Source organism: Mustelus asterias, chromosome 7, assembly GCF_964213995.1.
Source record: "Mustelus asterias chromosome 7, sMusAst1.hap1.1, whole genome shotgun sequence".
Lineage (NCBI taxonomy): Eukaryota > Metazoa > Chordata > Chondrichthyes > Carcharhiniformes > Triakidae > Mustelus > Mustelus asterias.
In genome coordinates, this window is record NC_135807.1 from 2897649 (window position 1) to 2918637 (window position 20989).

At 46.3% G+C, this 20989-nt stretch overlaps 1 protein-coding gene across 1 annotated transcript in view; it reads right to left on the reverse strand.

Annotated features, from left to right (window-relative positions):
* ankrd29 (ankyrin repeat domain 29) overlaps positions 1–20989 on the reverse strand; it is a 90664-nt gene that overhangs the window by 35850 nt on the left and 33825 nt on the right. Inside the window, exon 6 of the mRNA XM_078216984.1 lies at positions 8130–8228. Within this exon, the coding sequence (XP_078073110.1) occupies positions 8130–8228 (99 nt within the window). The remainder of the gene's footprint in view (positions 1–8129; positions 8229–20989) is intronic.

Below are 20989 nucleotides of genomic sequence, written 5' to 3' on the forward strand. Positions count from 1 at the left end.
GTGGGGGGGGGGGGGGGGGGGCGGAGAGAGAGAGAGACCAGACCAGATGGATCTCTGGTGGGGTGGGGGGCGTGGGGCAGGGGGTTCTGCTGCCACTCTGTGGGTGATGGGAAGGGGGGCAGAGGGTCACGATCATTCTGGGTAGTGGATGGGGTGGGTAGATAAGGGGGACAGTTATGTTGTGGGGGTGGGGCAATGTCTGTGGGGGCCATCGCTCCCGGGCCGCTTTATCTGCTTTTTGCGGTCTGGGAGCGATGTGACAGGGGCGCGTTTTTCAATTTTTTTTTCCACTGTGCATGCGCAGTTCAAAGCTCCGATCAGCGCTGCAGCGTTTCAGGCATGATAAGCCCCACCCGCAGCGCGATCCAGACCCGCGATTTTTATTTCGGGCTGAGTGCATATGGGGGCGCCTGAGAGCAGTTTTCCAAGTCTGATCTGATTTGCGCCCAGATTCAGTACTTAGAGTCAAAATGGTAAAATCGGGCCCTTTGCTCATAATTGAGAGTAGACTGATGGAGCGATAATTGACCAGGTTAGATTTGTCCTGTTTCTTGTATACAGGACCTAGTTGGGCAATGTTCCGCTGGTTAGATGCCAATGTTGTTGCTGTACTGGAACAGTTTGACTAGGGGCACAGCTAGTTGTGGAGCACAAGTCTTCAGGACTACTGTCAGAATGAGGTCAAGGCTCATAGCTTTTGCAGTAGCCAGTGCCTTCAGCTGTTTCTTGATATTATGTGGGGTGAATTGAATTGGCTGAAGACTGGCATCTGTGATGCTGGGAATCTCAGGAGGTGGTCAAATTCAAGTTTACAGAATGTGAAAAATGTGAGGCCAACCAAGTGAGAACTGGAATTGTCAAGTCTGAAGGTAACAAAATCAACAATGATATTTGTATCGTGTTTTATTTGGAGCAATTGGGAGATTTTAACCCAAAATACCCCGGCTGCAAAAATAATGGGATTAATGCAAAACAGGTTAGTGAAAGGGCAAGACGTTGGCACTTGGAGTATGACACAGGGAAGGGGAGGTCATTCACTTTGGTTGTAAAAACAAAAATGCAGAATAATTTATAAAGGTGTGAAACTTTTAAATTTGATGTTCAAAGAGACTTGGGTGTACTCGTACAAGAAACAAAGTTAGCATGCAAATACAGCAGTTAGGAAGATGGTGTATGTTCACCTTTATTGCAAAAATATTGGAATATGAAATTCACTCTATAATTGTACAGGGCTTTGGTGAGAACAAACCTGGAATACTCTGCAGTTTTGGTCTCAATTTTAAGCAAGAATATGCTTGCCTTGGAAGCAGTACACCAAAGGTTCACAAGTTGGTGAGAGGATTGTCTTATGATGAGTGGCTCAGTAAATTGGTCCTATACTCTGAAGTTTAGAAGAATGAAAAGTGATCACATTGGAACATACAGGATTCTGGGGTTTAACTAGGTAGGTACTAAGATTATTTCCCCGAGCTGGACATAGAGGTTGATTTCCCCTAATCTAGATAATGGCTTGGTCTGATGAGTGACAAGCAACATTTGTACCTCAAGATGGTCACGTAATGATCAACTGCAACAAAAGATGTTCAACAGCATTACCATGAATTAATTTCCCACCATTAACAAAGAACAGTACAGCACAGGAACAGGCCCTTCGGCCCTCCAAGCCCGTGCCGCACCCTGGTCCAAACTAGACCATTCTTTTGTATCTCTCCATTCCCACTCCATTCATGTGGCTATCTAGATAAGTCTTAAACGTTCCCAGTGTGCCCGCCTCCACCACCTTGACCGGCAGCACATTCCAGGCCCCCACCAGCCTCTGTGTAAAATACATCCTTCTGATATCCGTGTTAAACCTCCCCCCACCGCCCCTCACCTTGAACCTATGACCCCTCGTGAACGTCACCACCGACCTGGGAAAAAGCTTCCCACCGTTCACCCTATCTATGCCTTTCATAATTTTATACACCTCTATTAGGTCACCCCTCATCCGCCGTCTTTCCAGTGAGAACAACCCCAGTTTACCAAATCTCTCCTCATAACTAAGCCCTTCCATACCAGGCAACATCCTGGTAAACCTCCTCTGCATTCTCTCTAAAGCCTCCACGCCCTTCTGGTAGTGTGGCGACCAGAACTGGGCGCAGTATTCCAAATGCGGCCGAACCAACGTTCTATACAACTGCAACATCAGACCCCAACTTTTATACTCTATGCCCCGTCCTATAAAGGCAAGCATGCCTTCTTCACTACCTTCTCCACCTGTGACGTCACCTTCAAGGATCTGTGGACTTGCACACCCAGGTCCCTCTGCGTATCTACATTCTTTATGGTTCTGCCATTTATCGTATAGCTCCCCCCTATGTTAGTTCTACCAAAATGCATCACTTCGCATTTATCAGGATTGAACTCCATCTGCCATTTCTTTACCCAAATTTCCAGCCTATCGATATCCTTCTGTAGCCGCTGACAATGTTCCTCACTATCTGCAAGTCCAGCCATTTTCGTGTCGTCCGCAAACTTACTGATCACCCCAGTTACATCTTCTTCCAGATTGTTTATATAAATCACAAACAGTAGAGGTCCCAATACAGAGCCCTGCGGAACACCACTAGTCACAGGCATCCAGCCGGAAAAAGACCCTTCCACTACCACCCTCTGTCTTCTGTGACCAAGCCAGTTCTCCACCCATCTAGCCACCTGGTGGTGGCTAGATCCTGGTGGTCACTATTGACCAGAAACTGAACTGAACAATTCATATAAATACTGTGGCTATGAGGACAGATCAGAGGTTGGGGAATTCTGTGATGCATAATTTATCTCCTGACTTCTAAAAGTATTCCATGCACAAGATATAAGTCAAGAATATTTGTTGGTGTATTATTCTCCACTTGCCTGGAGGAATGCAGCTCCAACAACACTCAAGAAGCTCGCCGCTATCCAGAACAAAGCAGCCCACTTGATCTACACCACACCCACCATATTAAACATTCACTCCCTCCATCATTGGCACACCGTGACTGCAGTGTATACCATCTTCAACACTGCCTTCCAAACCTCAACCGCTGAGGGCAGCAGACACATGGGGGAACAAAGAACAGTACAGCACAGGAAACAGGCCCTTCGGCCCTCCAAGCCTGTGCCGCTCCTTGGTCCAACTAGACCAATCGTTTGTATCCCTCCATTCCCAGGCTGCTCATGTGACTATCCAGGTAAGTCTTAAACGATGTCAGCGTGCCTGCCTCCACCACCCTACTTGGCAGCGCATTCCAGGCCCCCACCACCCTCTGTGTAAAAAACATCCCTCTGATATCTGAGTTATACTTCGCCCCTCTCACCTTGAGCCCGTGACCCCTCGTGAACGTCACTTCTGATCTGGGAAAAAGCTTCCCACCGTTCACCCTATCTATACCCTTCATAATCTTGTACACCTCTATTAGATCTCCCCTCATTCTCCGTCTTTCCAGGGAGAACAACCCCAGTTTACCCAATCTCTCCTCATAGCTAAGACCCTCCATACCAGGCAACATCCTGGTAAACCTTCTCTGCACTCTCTCCAATGCCTCCACGTCCTTCTGGTCGTGTGGCGACCAGAACTGGACGCAGTACTCCAAATGTGGCCTAACCAGCATTCTATACAGCTGCATCATCAGACTCCAGCTTTTATACTCTATACCCCGTCCTATAAAGGCAAGCATACCATATGCCTTCTTCACCACCTTCTCCACCTGTGTTGCCACCTTCAAGGATTTGTGGACTTGCACACCTAGGTCCCTCTGTGTTTCTATACTCCTGATGACTCTGCCATTTATTGTATAACTCCTCCCTACATTATTTCTTCCAAAATGCATCACTTCGCATTTATCCGGATTAAACTCCATCTGCCACCTCTCCGCCCAATTTTCCAGCCTATCTATATCCTGTTGTATTGCCCGACAATGCTCTTCGCTATCCGCAAGTCCAGCCATCTTCGTGTCATCCGCAAACTTGCTGATTACACCAGTTACACCTTCTTCTAAATCATTTATATATATCACGAATATATCACAAACACTATCACTAAAGGTTTCCCTTCAAACCACACATCATCCTGACCTGGAACTATTTTGCCAGTCCTTCACTGTTGCTGGATCAAAATCCTAGAATGTCATCCTGAACAGCACTCTGGATGCACCTACACCATATGGAATGCAGTAGTTTAAGATGATGGCTCACCACCACCTTTTCAAGGGTAATTAGCGATATGCAATAAATTCTGGCCTTGCTGGTGATGCTCACATCCCACAAACAAATAAATAAAAACAAATAAAGTCTAAGGGAATAGAGCAAGAAATGGAGCTGGTCTATTTTAACTGCTCACCAGCATTTTTGCTCACTAAGATTTTAAACTTTAGCCTGTTTTTTAAAACAGTGTTTTGCAGAGCCAACTCTTCAGGCTGAGAGCACAGCTTTGGGGTTGGAGTCTGGGGAATCCTCTGAATGCACCATGCCAAGGCCAAAGCTCCCAGAATAACACTCAAATGGAAACTGTTCCAAATGAATTGCTCTGAGGGGAGTTGCGAGAGGAACTACTCCGAATGAACCGCTCTGAAGGGCACAATTCCTCGGAAAGCCAACCCATGGGAAACCACTTGAGGGGGATCACTCTGAGGGATGCCACTCCAAGGCATAACACTCCTAGGGAACATTGAGGGAAACCATTGTGAGGGAAATACAATGAGGGATCCAGTCCAAGGAACCGTTCCAAGAGCTGTCCATCAAAACCATTCCAAAAGCTAGGTTCTGAAAGGATCAATCATAAGGACATAAGATATCGAAGCAGAATTAGGCCATTCAGTCCATCGAGCCTGCTCTGCCATTCATGCAGTCAGCATAATTAAGGACCCCATGCACTCCGGACACACACTCTTCCACCTTCTTCCGTTGGGAAAAAGATACAAAAGCCTGAGGACACGTACCAACCGACTCAAGAACAACTTCTTTCCTGCTGCTGTCAGACTTTTGAATGGACTTACCTCGCACTAAGTTTATCTTTCTCTACACCCTAGCTATGACTGTAACACTACACTCTGCACTCCTTTCCTTCTCTACGAATGGTATGCTTTGTCTGTATAGCGTGCAAGAAACAATACTTTTCACTGTATACTACATGTGACAATAAAAAAATCAAATCATGGCTGATAAGTTTCTCAACCCCAACCTTCCATCTTTTCCACATAACCCTTGATTTTTGATTTGATTTATTTGATCCCCTGACCAATCAAGAACCTATCTATCTCCGTTTTAAATGCACTCAATGACCTAGCCTCCACAACCTTCTGTGGCAAAGAGTTCCACAGATTGACCACCCTCTGGCTGAAGAAATTCCTCCTCATCTCAGTTCTAAAGGGTCGACTCTTTACTCTGAGGCTGTGTCCTCGGGTTCTAGTAAGCCACAACGTGAGTACTGTGTGCTCCAATAGTAGACGCATGTCTTGCCAAGAAGACATGACAGAATTTATTCATATATATCATCCCAACTACTTTGTAAGATTAATATTTTGAAAATATAATGCACAAAGCATTTACACTGACTGAAACCATGACTGGCTATAATTTGCACAAAAGGTATTTCTAGCCTTCAGAAAACCAGAGAAATCTTGTTATCTTTAAAGAAGCGCTAATACCTCACGACTGCAGAAAACAAATTCCAAGGAAATGCACAAAGGCCCCTTTACACATCTGAGGTAAAGTCTTGGCCAACAGAGACAAACTATCTGTAAGGACAAAGGACCTGGTAAATTTAATGAACAAAATATTAACCATCTCAAGAATTCAGAACACGAATATACATCCTTTGTCCAAACCAAGTGGAAGAAGTGGGAGTTATTTCACCTGACCTCCCCATCAACATTCCCGCAAACCATGCCCCCCAATCTGCTAGGACCTGTAAATTGCCTTGTGAAGATCAAGGAAGCAGTCTACCATACTCCATCAGCCAAACAGCTGTAGAACCAGAGCTTTGTCCAGGTTTAAATTGCCTGGCTCTCCTCAATGGGCAGCACAGTGACACAGTGGTTAGCATTGCTGCCTCATAGCGCCAGGGACCCGGGTTTGATTCCCAGTTTGAGTCACTGTCTGTACGGAATCTGCACATTTTCCCCGTGTCTGCGTGGGTTTCCTCCCACAATCCGAAAGCTGTGCTGGTTGGGTGCATTGCCATGCTAAATTCTCCCTCAGTGTACCCGAACAGGCCCTGGAGTTTGGCGGCTAGGGGATTTTCACAGTAACTTCATTGCAGTGTTAATGTAAGCCTACTTGTAACACTCATAAATAAACTTTAAATTACACTGCTTCTACTGGAAAGTCTGAACTTCTGGACCAAAGCCTACTACAAAACTTTTCATCTCTACATGTTTTTCCCATTGTGAAAAGTGGATCACCCTGCATCAGCTTCAGTCTGCTAACCTCTCTGAAGGAATACACCATTTGACTTGTGATTCTGGACTCAAGTGAAACAATAATTCTTATTTTGTCTGTAGTCTTTGTCCTGTCCTGTCCCTTTTCTTTTCCCTCTTTTATTGTGGAATGTACTGGGGGAATACAGAGCAACAACTCCCCCGCCCCTCCATTTTGAGTGTGTGTATAATAAACTAAGCGTATCTTGAGTTTGGAAGGTCCAATGCATGTAGGAATTACGCAGTAAATGGTAGAACTCGTGGGAGTATTGTCAGGCAGAGAACGTGGCAACGCAGGTGGATAAGGTAGTCAAGAAAGCACACGGCATGCTTGCCTTCATCGGTTGGGGAATTGAGTATAAAATTTGGCAGGCCATGCTGCAGCTGTACAGCACCTTACTTCGGCCTCATTTAAAATATTGTGTACAATTCTGGTAGCCACACTACCAGAAGGATGTGGATGCTTTGGAGAGGGTACAGAAGAGGTTTACCAGTATGTTGCCTGGTCTGAAGGGTATTAGCTATGAGGAGAGGTTGGATAAACTTGGTTTGTTCTCACTGGAACGACGGAGATTGAGGTTTACAAGATTATGAGTGGTATGGACAGAGTGGATAGTCAGATGCTCTTTCCTAGGGTAGAAAAGTACTAGGGGACACAGGTTTAAGGTGCGTGGGGAAAAGTTTAGAGGGGATGTGCGAGGCAAGTTTTTTTACACAGAGGGTGGTGAATGTCTGGAACGCGCTGCCTGGGGAGGTGATGGGAGCAGGTACGATAGCGGCATTTAAGGGGCAACTAGACGAATACATGAATAGGATGGGAATGGAAGGATATGGACTCCATAAGTGCATACGGTTTTAGTTTAGGTAGGCATCATGATCAGTGCAGGTTTGGAGGGCCGAAGGGCCTGTTCCTGTGCTGTACTGTTCTTTGTTCTTTGCTCCGGAGTTGTCAATAGAAATCGGGTCACTCCAAAACTAAGGTGTTGCGGAAAATATGCCACTACTTACAAAGGGGAAATTAAAAATACCCTTGTTTATGGATGGTGAATGTTGAAATCAGGGCTGTTTTAAATTAAATGCTCTCCTGTCCTTAATACTCGAAACTCCAATGGAGTGATCAACTGTGCAGGATTTTATGGCAGCATCTTATATTCGAAACTGTTGTCCTGTATCCCAGGTCATATGTTGCTCAGATGTTGTTATGCCTGTATTTTAGACTTTTAGATTTTGTTCTTGTGCAGTACGCATCTGCATGTTTCTGTTGCTCCTGACTGCCAGTCAGACATGTTTGCCATGCTTTCACATGTTTAATAACTCCTCCACTACCACTCTCACAAGTCCGCCAGCAACCCCTGAAAGCTCGTACAGACCGAAAGGGCGGGATTTTATGGCTTCGCTAGTCCCGAAACCGTAAAATGCCGCCTGAGGTCAACGGACCTTTCTGTGCTCCATCCCTTGCCCGCTCTGATTCCCGAGGCAGGCAGGGCAGTAAAATACCGGCCAAAGTGTCCCCTCACTTTTTCCGGAGAGTTGGTCATTCTGATGGGTATAGGTACAACCAGTTCCTCATAAGTTAAGCCCTTCATCCCAGGAATGAGTTGAGTAAACCTGCCCTGAATGGCTTCTAATGCAGTGCAGTCAAGTTGTTAGAGTGATATTCATTCGCATATTTTTACAACTATAAAGAACAATATATACCTGTCTTGGCTGTTCAATCTTTGCCCCTGATGCAAGTAGCATGTGAACCACATTGAGGTGGCCTCCTTGTGCTGCCAGAAAAAGTGATGTAGCACCATCCTGTAACAGAGAGAGGAACCTGGTCTATTGACATGCTCTTCAAAAAAAATTTATAAAATATGAGAATTTTAACAAAAGAAAAATCACATCTTGTTTAAAAAAGATTAAATTTTAAGTTTTTTACATAAACATATGAATTAGGTGCAGGAGAAGGCCACTTTGCCCCTCGAAACTGCTGCACCAGTCAATAAGATCATGGCTGATCTTACTGTGACCTCAACTCTACATTTTGCCTACCCCCAACTCTACATTTTGCCTACCCCCAACTCTACATTTTGCCGACCCCCATAGGTTCTTGACTAACAAAGGAGTTGAAGGTTACCTCTGCCTTAAAAATATTCAATGAACCTTCCTCTACTGCTCTCTGGAAAAGAGAATTTCAAAGACTCAAGATCCTCTGAGAGAAAACACTTTCCTCATCTCCATCTTAGTTGGGAGACCCCATGGCCAGAATTCTCCCAAAAAAACTTAAGTGTCAAATTCACATGAAAACTGGAGTATAGAATCTCCACAGTGCAGAAGGAGGCCATTGAGTCTGCACTGACCACAATCCCACCCAGACCCTATCCCCATGCATTTACCCCAGCTAGTCCCCCTGACACTAAGGGGCAATTTAGCATGGTCAGTCCACCTAACCCGCACACCTTTGGACTGGGGGAGGAAACCAGAGCACCCGGAGGAAACCCATGCAGACATGGGGAGAATGTGCAAACTCCACACAAACAGTGACCCAAGCCAGGAATCAAACCCAGGTCCCTGGCGCTGTGAGGCAGCAGTGCTAACCACTGTGCTACCGTGCTGCCCCATAAAAATAATGAATAAATCACACTGTTTCTTTCTGCGTTTCCCAGAATGAATCTCTCTCACTCTGTGCACTGCAGAGGCCACTAGCGTGATCACCATTAAAAGCCAGAGGATGAAGTTAAAATAAAGTTTATTTATTAGTCACAAGTAAGGCTTACATTAACATTGCAATGAAGTTACTGCAAAATTCCCCACATTCCGGCGCCTGTTCAGGTCAACGCACCTAACCAGCATGTCTTTCAGATTGTGGGAGGAAACCCACGCAGACACGGGGAGAATGTGCAAACTCCATACAGGCAGTGACCAGAGCCAGGAATTGAACCAGGGTCCCTGGTGCTGTGAGGCAGCAGTACTAACCACTGTGCCACTGGGCCTATTCCTGCTGAAGAGGCTGAAATCGACGTGATGAGCGGGACCCCGTGCATGTGCACATCTCTGGGAGATCACTAAAAAGACCTCCCAGCATTGAGATTGCTGGCCCCATCGCTGGCCTCTCACCCACTTCATCCCCCTCCCTGATGGGACATTGCTGGCCTCTCACTCCCCCACCCCCAATACAACTAGCCTGTGCTGCCATGCGCAACCCCTGCCTGCGAGCATTTCCCCTTGTTGTTTGAGAGCCTTGTGCATTGCACCCCCTGGACATAGTACCTTGTTGAATGAGAGCCAATCAGCATCCTGAGAGAGATGGCTCACCCTCTACTGAAAACAGGTTCCCTTTACATTTCTCACAAGGAATTTTTACTAACGGGCCCATGACTGGCCCAAACTGACTGCACCTGGACTCTCCGAACAATGATGTGGAGATGCCGGCGTTGGACTGGGGTGAACACGGTAAGAAGTCTCACAACACCAGGTTAAAGTCCAACAGGCTTTTTACTCTTATGTGAGGAATAAAAGAATGACCAGGGTGAGGTTAGGGCCGGTCAAGGACAGTAGTGGGAACTTGTGTATGGAGTCAGTAAAGATAGGCGAGGTGATGAATGAATACTTTTCTTCAGTGTTCACCAAGGAGAGGGGCCATGTTTTTGAGGAAGAGAAGGTGTTACAGGCTAATAGGCTGGAGGAAATAGATGTTCGGAGGGAGGATGTCTTGGCAGTTTTGAATAAACTGAAGGTCGATAAGTCCCCTGGGCCTGATGAAATGTATCCTAGGATTCTTTGGGAGGCAAGGGATGAGATTGCAGAGCCTTTGGCGTTGATCTTTGGGTCCTCGCTGTCCACGGGGATGGTGCCAGAGGACTGGAGAATGGCGAATGTTGTTCCTCTGTTTAAGAAAGGGAAGAGAAATGACCCTGGTAATTATAGGCCGGTTAGTCTTACTTCGGTGGTTGGTAAATTGATGGAAAGGGTCCTTAGGGATGGGATTTATGACCATTTAGAAAGATGCGGATTAATCCGAGATAGTCAGCACGGATTCGTGAAGGGCAAGTCGTGCCTCACAAATTTGATAGAATTTTTTGAGGAGGTAACTAAGTGTGTTGATGAAGGTAGGGCAGTTGATGTCATATACATGGATTTTAGTAAGGCGTTTGATAAGGTCCCCCATGGTCGGCTTATGATGAAAGTGAGGAGGTGTGGGATAGAGGGAAAGTTGGCCGATTGGATAGGCAACTGGCTGTCTGACCGAAGACAGAGGGTGGTGGTCGATGGAAAATTTTCGGATTGGAGGCAGGTTGCTAGCGGTGTGCCGCAGGGATCAGTGCTTGGTCCTCTGCTCTTTGTGATTTTTATTAATGACTTAGAGGAGGGGGCTGAAGGGTGGATCAGTAAATTTGCTGATGACACCAAGATTGGTGGAGTAGTGGATGAGGTGGAGGGCTGTTGTAGGCTGCAAAGAGACATAGATAGGATGCAAAGCTGGGCTGAAAAATGGCAAATGGAGTTTAACCCTGATAAATGTGAGGTGATTCATTTTGGTAGGACTAATTTAAATGTGGATTACAGGGTCAAAGGTAGGGTTCTGAAGACTGTGGAGGAACAGAGAGATCTTGGGGTCCATATCCACAGATCTCTAAAGGTTGCCAGTCAAGTGGATAGAGCTGTGAAGAAGGCCTATAGTGTGTTAGCTTTTATTAACAGGGGGTTGGAGTTTAAGAGCCGTGGGGTTATGCTGCAACTGTACAGGACCTTGGTGAGACCACATTTGGAATATTGTGTGCAGTTCTGGTCACCTCACTATAGGAAGGATGTGGAAGCGCTGAAAGGAGTGCAGAGGAGATTTACCAGGATGCTGCCTGGTTTGGAGGGTAGGTCATATGAGGAAAGTTTGAGGGAGCTAGGGCTGTTCTCTCTGGAGCGGAGGAGGCTGAGGGGAGACTTAATAGAGGTGTATAAAATGATGAAGGGGATAGATAGAGTGAACGTTCAAAGACTATTTCCTCGGGTGGATGGAGCTATTACAAGGGGGCATAACTATAGGGTTCGTGGTGGGAGATACAGGACGGATATCAGAGGTAGGTTCTTTACGCAGAGAGTGGTTGGGGTGTGGAATGGACTGCCTGCAGTGATAGTGGAGTCAGACACTTTAGAAACATTTAAGCGGTTATTGGATAGGTACATGGAGCACACCAGGATGATAGGGAGTGGGATAGCTTGATCTTGGTTTCAGATAAAGCTCGGCACAACATCGTGGGCCGAAGGGCCTGTTCTGTGCTGTACTGTTCTATGTTCTAGGTTTATTTGGGAGCACCGAAAGCTTATGGTATTTGCTACCAAATAAACCTGTTGGACTTTAACCTGGTGTTGTGAGACTTCTTACCGTGCTCTCCTAACAAGCCAGAGCAGTATATAAGCTGCAATAATGGATGCACAGCCAGCTAAGCCAGGAAGATGGCTGGAAAGAAACCTGCCCCAAGGTTCTGCCAGGCTGAACAGGCCCGCCTGATGGACGCAGTGAAGGAGAGGCGCCAGCTGCTGTTCCCCACTCAGGCCGTCGCCCAAGGGGTCATGCCGCAAAGGAATTGTGGAGGAAGTGGCAGCTGCAGTTAACGCCAGGACCTTGACACCTCGATCCAGGAAACAGTCAGAAGAAACGGAATGACTTTCTTCGGGCAGCAAGGGTAACTGTGCATCTCATTCTGAAACCTGCACATGGACTAACAATGTCAAACCATGCTCACACCTGAAAGGCATCCAACAACAACAGAAAAACGCACACAACCGGCAAGAGAGACGGTGTGCCTGAGTAGCGGCGCCTGAGTGGCGGCACCTGGTGGTTTGTAAGCAGCGTGCCTTAGAACTGGCAGGGGCAGAATCAATGCCTAGAATGGTAACCGACAGCCAGGTCGGCATCCAGCATGCAAGTGAGCATCAGCTTAACCCTCTTCCTAAGTCTTCTTTGAACTAAGTGCTATGCTGCGCAGACTGCTATCTCTCCCTTCCCCTAATGTGCATTCTTTGTTACAGTCCTGGACCCTGATGTACCAGGCTCTTTGGGTGTCGCCTCCCCCTGCTCATGAAGAAGCTCCCCGGGACACCTCAGAGGATATTTTGTGAGGCATGCACAGGGTCATACTGCAGGGCATCCCCAGAGCGGCCCAGATAGCGGAACCGCATCTTGAGCAGGCCAATGCACCACTCTATTATGGACCGGCTGGCAGCATGGGCCTCATTGTAGCTGGTCTCCGCCTCGGTCTTGGACCTCTGCACTGGTGTCATCAGCCATGACCTCAGCGGGTAACCCTGTCCCCCACGAGCCATCCCGACAGTCTGGGCAGTCTGAGCCCAGGGATGTTCAACAGCCTCAGCACATAGCTGTCATTGACATTCCCTAGGTGGTATGCACAGGCCTGCATGTTGACCATCCGGTGGTCACAGACGATCTGGACGCTCAGGGAGTAGAACCCCTTGTGTTTGATGAATGGTTGCCCCTCACCTTGCGTGGACCACAGGGTGATATGTGTCCAGGGCCTGATGGGATATACCCCAGAATACTGAGAGAGGCAAGGGAGGAAATTGCTGGGGCCTTGAGAGAAATCTTTGTATCCTCACTGGCTACAGGGGACGTCCCAGAGGATTGGAGAATAGCCAATGTTGTTCCTTTGTTTAAGAAGGGTAGCAAGAATAATTACAGGCCGGTCAGCCTTACTTCAGTGGTAAGGAAATTATTGGAGAGGATTCTTCGAGACAGGATTTATTCCCACTTGAAAATAAGTGGACGTATTAGTGAGAGGCAACATGGTTTTGTGAAGGGGAGGTCGTGTCTCACGAAGTTGATCGAGTTTTTCGAGGAAGTGACGAAGATGATTGATGAGGGTAGGGCAGTGGATGTTGTCTACATGGACTTCAGTAAGGCCTTTGACAAGGTCCCTCATGGCAGACTAGTGCAGAAGATGAAGTCGCATGGGATCAGAGGTAAGCTGGCAAGGTGGATACAAAACTGGCTCGGTCAAAGAACAGTAAAAAGTTCAAAAAAACCAGGTTAAAGTCCAACAGGTTTATTTGGTAGCAAAAGCCACACAAGCTTTCGGAGCTCCAAGCCCTTTCTTCAGGTGAGTCTTGTGTGGCTTTTGCTACCAAATAAACCTGTTGGACTTTAACCTGGTGTTGTTAAACTTCTTACTGTGTTTACCCCAGTCCAACGCCGGCATCGCAACATCGGTCAAAGAAGACAGAGGGTAGCAGTGGAAGGGTGTGTTTCTGAATGGAGGGCTGTGACAAGTGGTGTTCCTCAGGGATCTGTGCTGGGACCTTTGCTGTTTGTAATATATATAAATGATTTGGAGGAAAATGTAACTGGATTGATTAGTAAGTTTGCGGATGACACAAAGGTTGGTGGATTTGTGGATAGCGATGAGGACCATCAGAGGATACAGCAGGATACAGACCAGTTGGAGACTTGGGCGGAGAGATGGCAGATGGAGTTTAATCCGGACAAATGTGAGGTAATGCATTTTGGAAGGTCTAATACAGATCGGAAATATACAGTAAATGGCAGAACCCTCAAGAGTATTGATAGGCAGAGGGATCTGGGTGTACAGGTACACAGGTCACTGAAAGTGGCAATGCAGGTGGAGAAGGTAGTCAAGAAGGCATACAGCATGCTTGCCTTCATTGGCTGGGGCATTGAGTTTAAAAATTGGCAAGTCATGTTGCAGCTTTATAGAATCTTAGTTAGGCCGCACTTGGAATATAGTTTTCAATTCTGGTCGCCACACTACCAGAAGGATGTGGAGGCTTTGGAGAGGGTACAGAAAAGATTTACCAGGATGTTGCCTGGTATGGAGGGCATGAGCTATGAGGAGAGGTTGGAGAAACTTAGTTTGTTCTCACTTGAGCGACGGAGGTTGAGGGCAGACCTGATAGAAGCCTACAAGATTATGAGAGGCATGGACAAAGTGGATAGTCAGAAGCTTTTTACCAGGGTGGAAGAGTCAATGACTCGGGGGCATAGGTTTAAGGTGCGAGGGGCAAGGTTTAAAGGAGATGTACGAGGCAGATGTTTTACGCAGAAAGTAGTGGGTGCCTGGAACTCATTGCCGGGGGAGGTTGTGGAAGCAGATACGGTAGTGACTTTAAAGGGGCGTCTTGACAGTTACATGAATAGGATGGGAATAGAGGGATATGGTCCCCGGAAGGGTAGGGGGTTTTAGTTAAGTCGGGCAGCATGGTCGGTGCAGGCTTGGAGGGCCAAAGGCCCGTTCCTGTGCTGTAATTCTCTTTGTTCTTTGTTCTATCCACTGCTCCCTGGACATGGGACATCCTGCAATGGCTGCGAAGCCTGCAGCCTGATCCTCCTGCCTACCCTGCCCAACATTAAAATTGATGTATTAGCCTGCCAGGGCATACAAGGCATCTGTGACCTGGTGAACACATCTGTGTACTGAGGCCTATGAGATACCATACAGGTCGCCACTGGGTGCCTGAAATGACTCAGTTGTGTAGAAGTTAAGGGCCTCCATCACATTAACCTCTACTGGAAGCAGGTGGCTGCCCCTCCCATCAGGTGCTAGGTGTGTGAGCACCTCACACAGGTGCCAGACGGTGTACTTGGATAGGCGGAGCCGGCGATGGCACAAAACCTCCAACAGCCCCTAAATGAATGCCTGGTCTGGTACCCACTTTGCCTCTGAATCCCCCTCCTTCTGGCCAACCTCTCGGGAGACTGCTCTCCCACCTCGTAACCTTCAGAGGCAGCCCCCTCCCTTCCTTCCTGAGGGCTTGCCACTGGCTGCTCCTGCAGTGGCCACCCCACACCCTCCACGTCCTGAGCCTTCTCCTCATCCTCAGCCGCCACAATGGTGGCCAGCTCTAAATCTATCAGTCTCAGATCCATTCTGCACAGTGGGGGTTAGAGAGAGAAAGATTGATAGATTCATGTTTATTGCTTGCATCTACCCCAGCATCCCCCCCCCCCCCCCCCCCCAAATCCCTCACTGGGTCCAGTACTCCCAGCTGGCAACACAATCTGATTAGGTTACCTGCCATGGCATCGTGAATACGGCTGGCAAGGAGAGTATGCAGGTTGGTGTGTGAGCGTGGCCAGTGTGTCCCTTTGAGCCATTGCCATGAGTGCAACTACAGCATTCCCTTCCAGGCATGTGTTGCATGTCAGGGACGTGGGGACGGGACTGACTCCTAATTATCACAAGATGGGTTCCCATTCACTGCAGAGTACATGCAGTATGAGTGTCTATGTTAACCTGAGCACCAGCTGCTTGAACTGATGAGTCCTCAAGCACATGGTGCACTTCCCCTTCCCCTCCCTAAAACCCCAGCACTCAGTCCAGTCCCTCATCACACTCCACACCCAGAACAAAGGAACAGCACAGTGGCTGCAGAGAGCAGCCTGGCCAGCACTCCCTTAAGAGCCCCACCCCACCCACAGTGCCAGGGCACATCTTCTGAACATAGGAACATAAAAACTAGGAGCAGGAATAGGCCATCTGGCCCCTTGGGCCTGCTCCACCATTCAATAAGATCATGGCTGATCTTTTCGTGGACTCAGCTCCACTTACCCACCCGCTCCCATAACCCTTAATTCCTTTACTGTTCAAAAATTTATCTATCCTTGTCTTAAAAACATTCAGCGAGGTAGCCTCAATTGCTTCACTGGGCAAGGAATTCCACAGATTCACAACGCTTTGTGTGAAGATCTCCAGGAAGCTCCCCAAAGTGAGCAGGCCCTGCCTCCAAACTCCCCAGCACTCCAAGGGCTGCAGCACCATAAAACATACCTCCTTACTCCTGTTCAACACTGCCACACAACTCCCAACTTTTATATACCTAGTGTAAACTGCGCCAGTGACATCATAGTAAGAAGTCTCACAACACCAGGTTAAGTCCAACAGGTTTATTTGGTAGCACAAGCCACTAGCTTTCGGAGCGCTGCTCCTTCATCAGGTGAGTCAGTGGAGGTTAGAGAAATGATTTTGTTGCGTAGAAGTTAACGGCCTCCGTCACATTAACCTCTACTGGGAGCAGATGGCTGCCCCTCCCATCAGGTGCCTAAAGTGGATAGGACTAACCTGATGAAGGAGCAGCGCTCCGAAAGCTAGTGGCTTGTGCTCCCAAATAGACCTGTTGGACTTTAACCTGGTGTTGTGAGACTTCTTACTGTGTTTACCCCAGTCCAACGCCGGCATCTCCACATCAGTGACATCATGCCAGAGAGGTGGGAGACGCTAACATGGGCGGAGATTGTTGTTGCAGACCCCCTAATCTGATGGTAAGGTATGTAAATGCATGCAAAATGTCCATTACGCTGATTTTCAGCATGATTCTGTCGGTGCCAAAAAACCTGGGTTGGGAGACGCTACCGGGGCAGGAACGTATGCGCGAATACTGTGAATAGGCTGACGTGAGAATCCCTCAGGCCATTGTGCTAAAAAATTAGCACAGCGGGATGGGAGAATAACCCCCACCCCCCCCCCCCCCAAACTTTCAAACTGTGTCCCCTAGTTCTAGTCTTTCCTTCATGGGAAAACATCCTTTCCACATTCACCCTGTAAAGTCTCTTCATGTCTCAATAAGAATCACAGAATTATGGAATTGTTACGGCACAGGAGACCATTTGGCTATCGTGTCTGCATCCACACTCCAAATGATTAGTGCCATTCCCATGCCTTTTCCACATACCCCTGAACATTGTTTCTATTAAAGTAAACATCTACTGCCCTCCACAATGCCTCAATTGGACCTGTCTTCACCACACTTCTATGCAGCACATTCCAGTTCTGAACCCTCATTGTGTGAAAAAGTTTTTTCTCACATCACATTTGCTTCTTTTGCAAATCACTTTAAATCTGTGTCTCCTTGTTCTTGATCCTTGGACATGCGGAACAGTCTGTCCCTAACTACTCTGTCTATCCTCCTCATGATTTTGAACATCTCTATCAAATCTCCTCTTAGTCTTCTTTTATCCAAGGAAAACAGTCCCAACCTCTCCAATCCATCCTCATAATTGAAGTTTCTCATCCTTGGAACCAGTTTTGTAAACAATTCTACACTCTCTCTAATGCATTTACATCCTTCATAGTGCGGTGCCCAGAACTGTATAAAATATTCCAGCTGAGGTTTAACTAGTGTCTTGTATAAGTTCAGCATAACCTTCTTGCTCTTGTAATCTATGCCCTCTATTAATAAAGCTCAGAATATTATCTGCTTTATTAACTGCTTTCCACCTGTCCTGCCACCTTCAATGATCTATACACATAGACACCCAGCTCCTTCTGCTCCTGCGTCCCTGTAAGAATTTTGCCATTTATTTTATATTGTTTATGTTCTTCCTACTAAAATGCAGCCCTTCACACTTCTTCACATTGAACTTCACCTGCCCACTCCACCTACTCGTCTTTGTCCTTTTGAAGTTCTACTGTCCTTTACAATTCTCCAAGTTTTGTGTCATTTGCAAACTTTGAAATTGTTACCTACACACCAAGATAGAAATCATTAATATCTATCAGGTAAAGCAAGGGTCCCAATTTTGACATTAGTTACCTTTAAGAGATTTTTTAAAAATCATGCTCTCTGTAGCTCACAGCCTTAGCTGATGTCATTGTTGCCGAGGAGGAGTTCTTTTATTGCTCCTTAAGTGGCTCAAATGGGGGTTGTTTATTTTTACTTTGGGAATTAGTTTTATGACTCTGCATTATCAGGAGGAAGAATGTTTGCAGGTCAGGTGATAGGAACTCTTTCATTTTCAGTTCAGAGCTGCAGTTTTGAGTTTTAGAAGGGAGTGGACCTCAGACTGAAAGCAGTGTCTCTCTCCCCCTTGGTTTTGGAAGTTCTGCTGGTTAGCTGAAAGCAAGGCTTTTTGCCTTTCTGCAAGTAGAAAATCTGCTGTTGGTGGCTTGACCAGTCTCTCCCTGGTGTTTTGGGAAGCTGTTCTGACTTCAAACTATTCTGAGTGTAAAGAGAATTGCAACATTCATCCAAAGGACTTAGATCCAGTATCATGTGAGCTGCCTTGGGTCTTTGCTGTGTTAAACCTGTGGAAGGGTTTTTGTTTATGGGATTAGTTTGATTGGAACATCTTAGATATCTTTTAAGGGACATTATCGTGATTGTTTTGTTTTTATTTGTAATTGATAAAAGTTCTTGCTAATTTTCTTTCCATACATGTTAACTATATTTTTAAATAAACTTTGTTTGATAAAAGCTCCCTAGTGGGTCATTTGAATCATACCCTAGGTGAAACATATCATGTTTATCCTAGCCAAATTCAAGATGTAAAACTTATGATCCAGACGGACTCCATAAAACACTTTGGAGTTTCTGACCTGAACCATTACACAATACCAACCCCTGGGGTACACCACTACAAACCTTCCTACAGCCCAAAAAACTATTACTCTCTGCTTCCTATTATTCAGCCAATCTTGCATCCACGTCACTACTGACCCTTTTAATCCATGAGCAAGACTTTTCTCGCAGATCTGTTGTGTGGCACTGTATTGAATGCCTTCTAAAAGTCCATGCACACCACAGCAACAGCATCAACCTCATCAACCCTTTCTGTTACCTCCTCAAAAAAACTCTAGAAGCTAATTAAACATGATTTCTCCTTTAGAAATCAATGTTAGCTCTTCCTAATCAACTCACATCTTCCCACTAATTCTATTCTGAATAATTGTTTTTTGATGCTTTTCTATCACTGATGTTAAACAAATTGGCCTGTATTTGCTAGGGCTATCTCAATCGCCTCTCATTCTTCTTAAGTTCAATGGATACAGACCATGTCTGCTCAACCTTTCCTCATAAGATAAACCCCCAACCCAGATTAATGTCAAGTGAACCTCCTGCTCTCACAAGTTAGTTATATCCTTTCTTAAATAAGGAGACTGAAATTGCTCACAAGAACACAGGAGCAGGAGTAGATCATATGGCCTGTCAAGCCTGCTCCAACAATTAATATAATTGGAGGCAGTTCAGAGGAGGTTCACTAGATTGATTCCAGAGATATGTGGGTTTGTCTTAAGAAGAGAGATTGAACAGTTTAGGCTTATATTAGGCCTAGGGGATTTTCATAGTTACTTCATTGCAGTGTTAATGTAAGCCTACTTGTGACTAATAAATAAACTTTCTTTCTACTTTCTTTCATATTCTCTCGAGTTTAGAAGAATGAGAAGAGATCTAATTGAGGTACAGAAGATGATAAAGAGGATTGACAATGGAGACATGGAGAGGAAGTTTCTCTTGTGGGGAAATCTAGAACAAGAGGTCATAGTTTTGGGATAATGAGTTAACAGTTTAAAACAGAGATGAGGAGAAATGACTTCTCTCAAAGGGTGGTGAATCTGTGGAATTCACTACCCCAGAATGCGGTGGATGTCGGGACATTAAGTAAGTTTAAGGAGGAGATAGACAGACAGATTTTTAATTAGTAATGGGGTTGAAGGACTATCAAGAACAGGCAGGAAAGTGGAGTTGAGGCCGAGATGAGATCAGCCATGATCGTATTGAATGATGGAACAGGCTCGAGAGGGTAAATTATCTACTCCTGCTCTAGTCTCGAGCCTTGTCTCACATTGCTGTTCCTCAGTGGATTTAACGTTGACAGAGTGAGCGCATTAGTAGGTCACTGCTGATGACAGCTGAGATCAAATCCTAGCGCATCAAGAGGTCAGTATGCCAACTGTGATTTTTAAAAAATTCTTTCATGGGGTATGGACATTGCTGGCTGGGCCAGTATTTATTGCCCATCCTTAATTGCCCTTGAAAGGATATTTAAGAGTCAACTATATTGCTGTGGATCTGGAGTCACATGTGGGCCAGACCAGGAAAGGATGGCAGATTTACTGCCCTACAGGACAGTAGTGAACAGATGTGCTTTTACGGCAATTGACAATGGTTTAATTCCAGCTGCTTCTACTGAATTTCAATTCCACCAGCTGCCTTAAAGTTTAAAGTTTATTTATTCGTGTCACAAGTAGGACAAAGGACAAAGAAAAGTACAACATAGGAACAGGCCTGTGGTGAACCACTGTAGTTGTCTGTTTATGTGATAGTTTATGTGATATGCCTGGACACGCCCCTGCTGCCTCAATCTGGGGCTCCGCCCTTCTCGGGGTATAAAGGTGACTGCTCTCCGCCCCTTTTGCCTTAGTTCGGATTAGCTATCGGTTCAGGAGTGCTCCAGTTCTTTGTTAATAAAAGCCTGTTATTTCGCAACAACGAGTCTTTGCGTAATCAATGGTGCACCAATTTTATGAACAAACATTTTGGGATGGAGCAACTCCTGAAACCTGACAAATTGGACTTGGATCCACAGGCTGTTGGGGCCTCAAATGCTTTTGATCACTGGCTGCGCTGTTTTGAGACCTTCATCGCCTCCTCCTCCGCCGTCATCGTAACCAACATCGACAAACTACACATGCTCCACGCCCGCGCTCATGTCTTCGCGATGATCCGAGACGCGGAAACTTACCAGGAGGCAATCGATCTCCTAAAGAGCCAGTACAACTGGCAGTCGAATGAGGGCTACGCCAGACATCTGCTGGCCACTCGCAGACAGC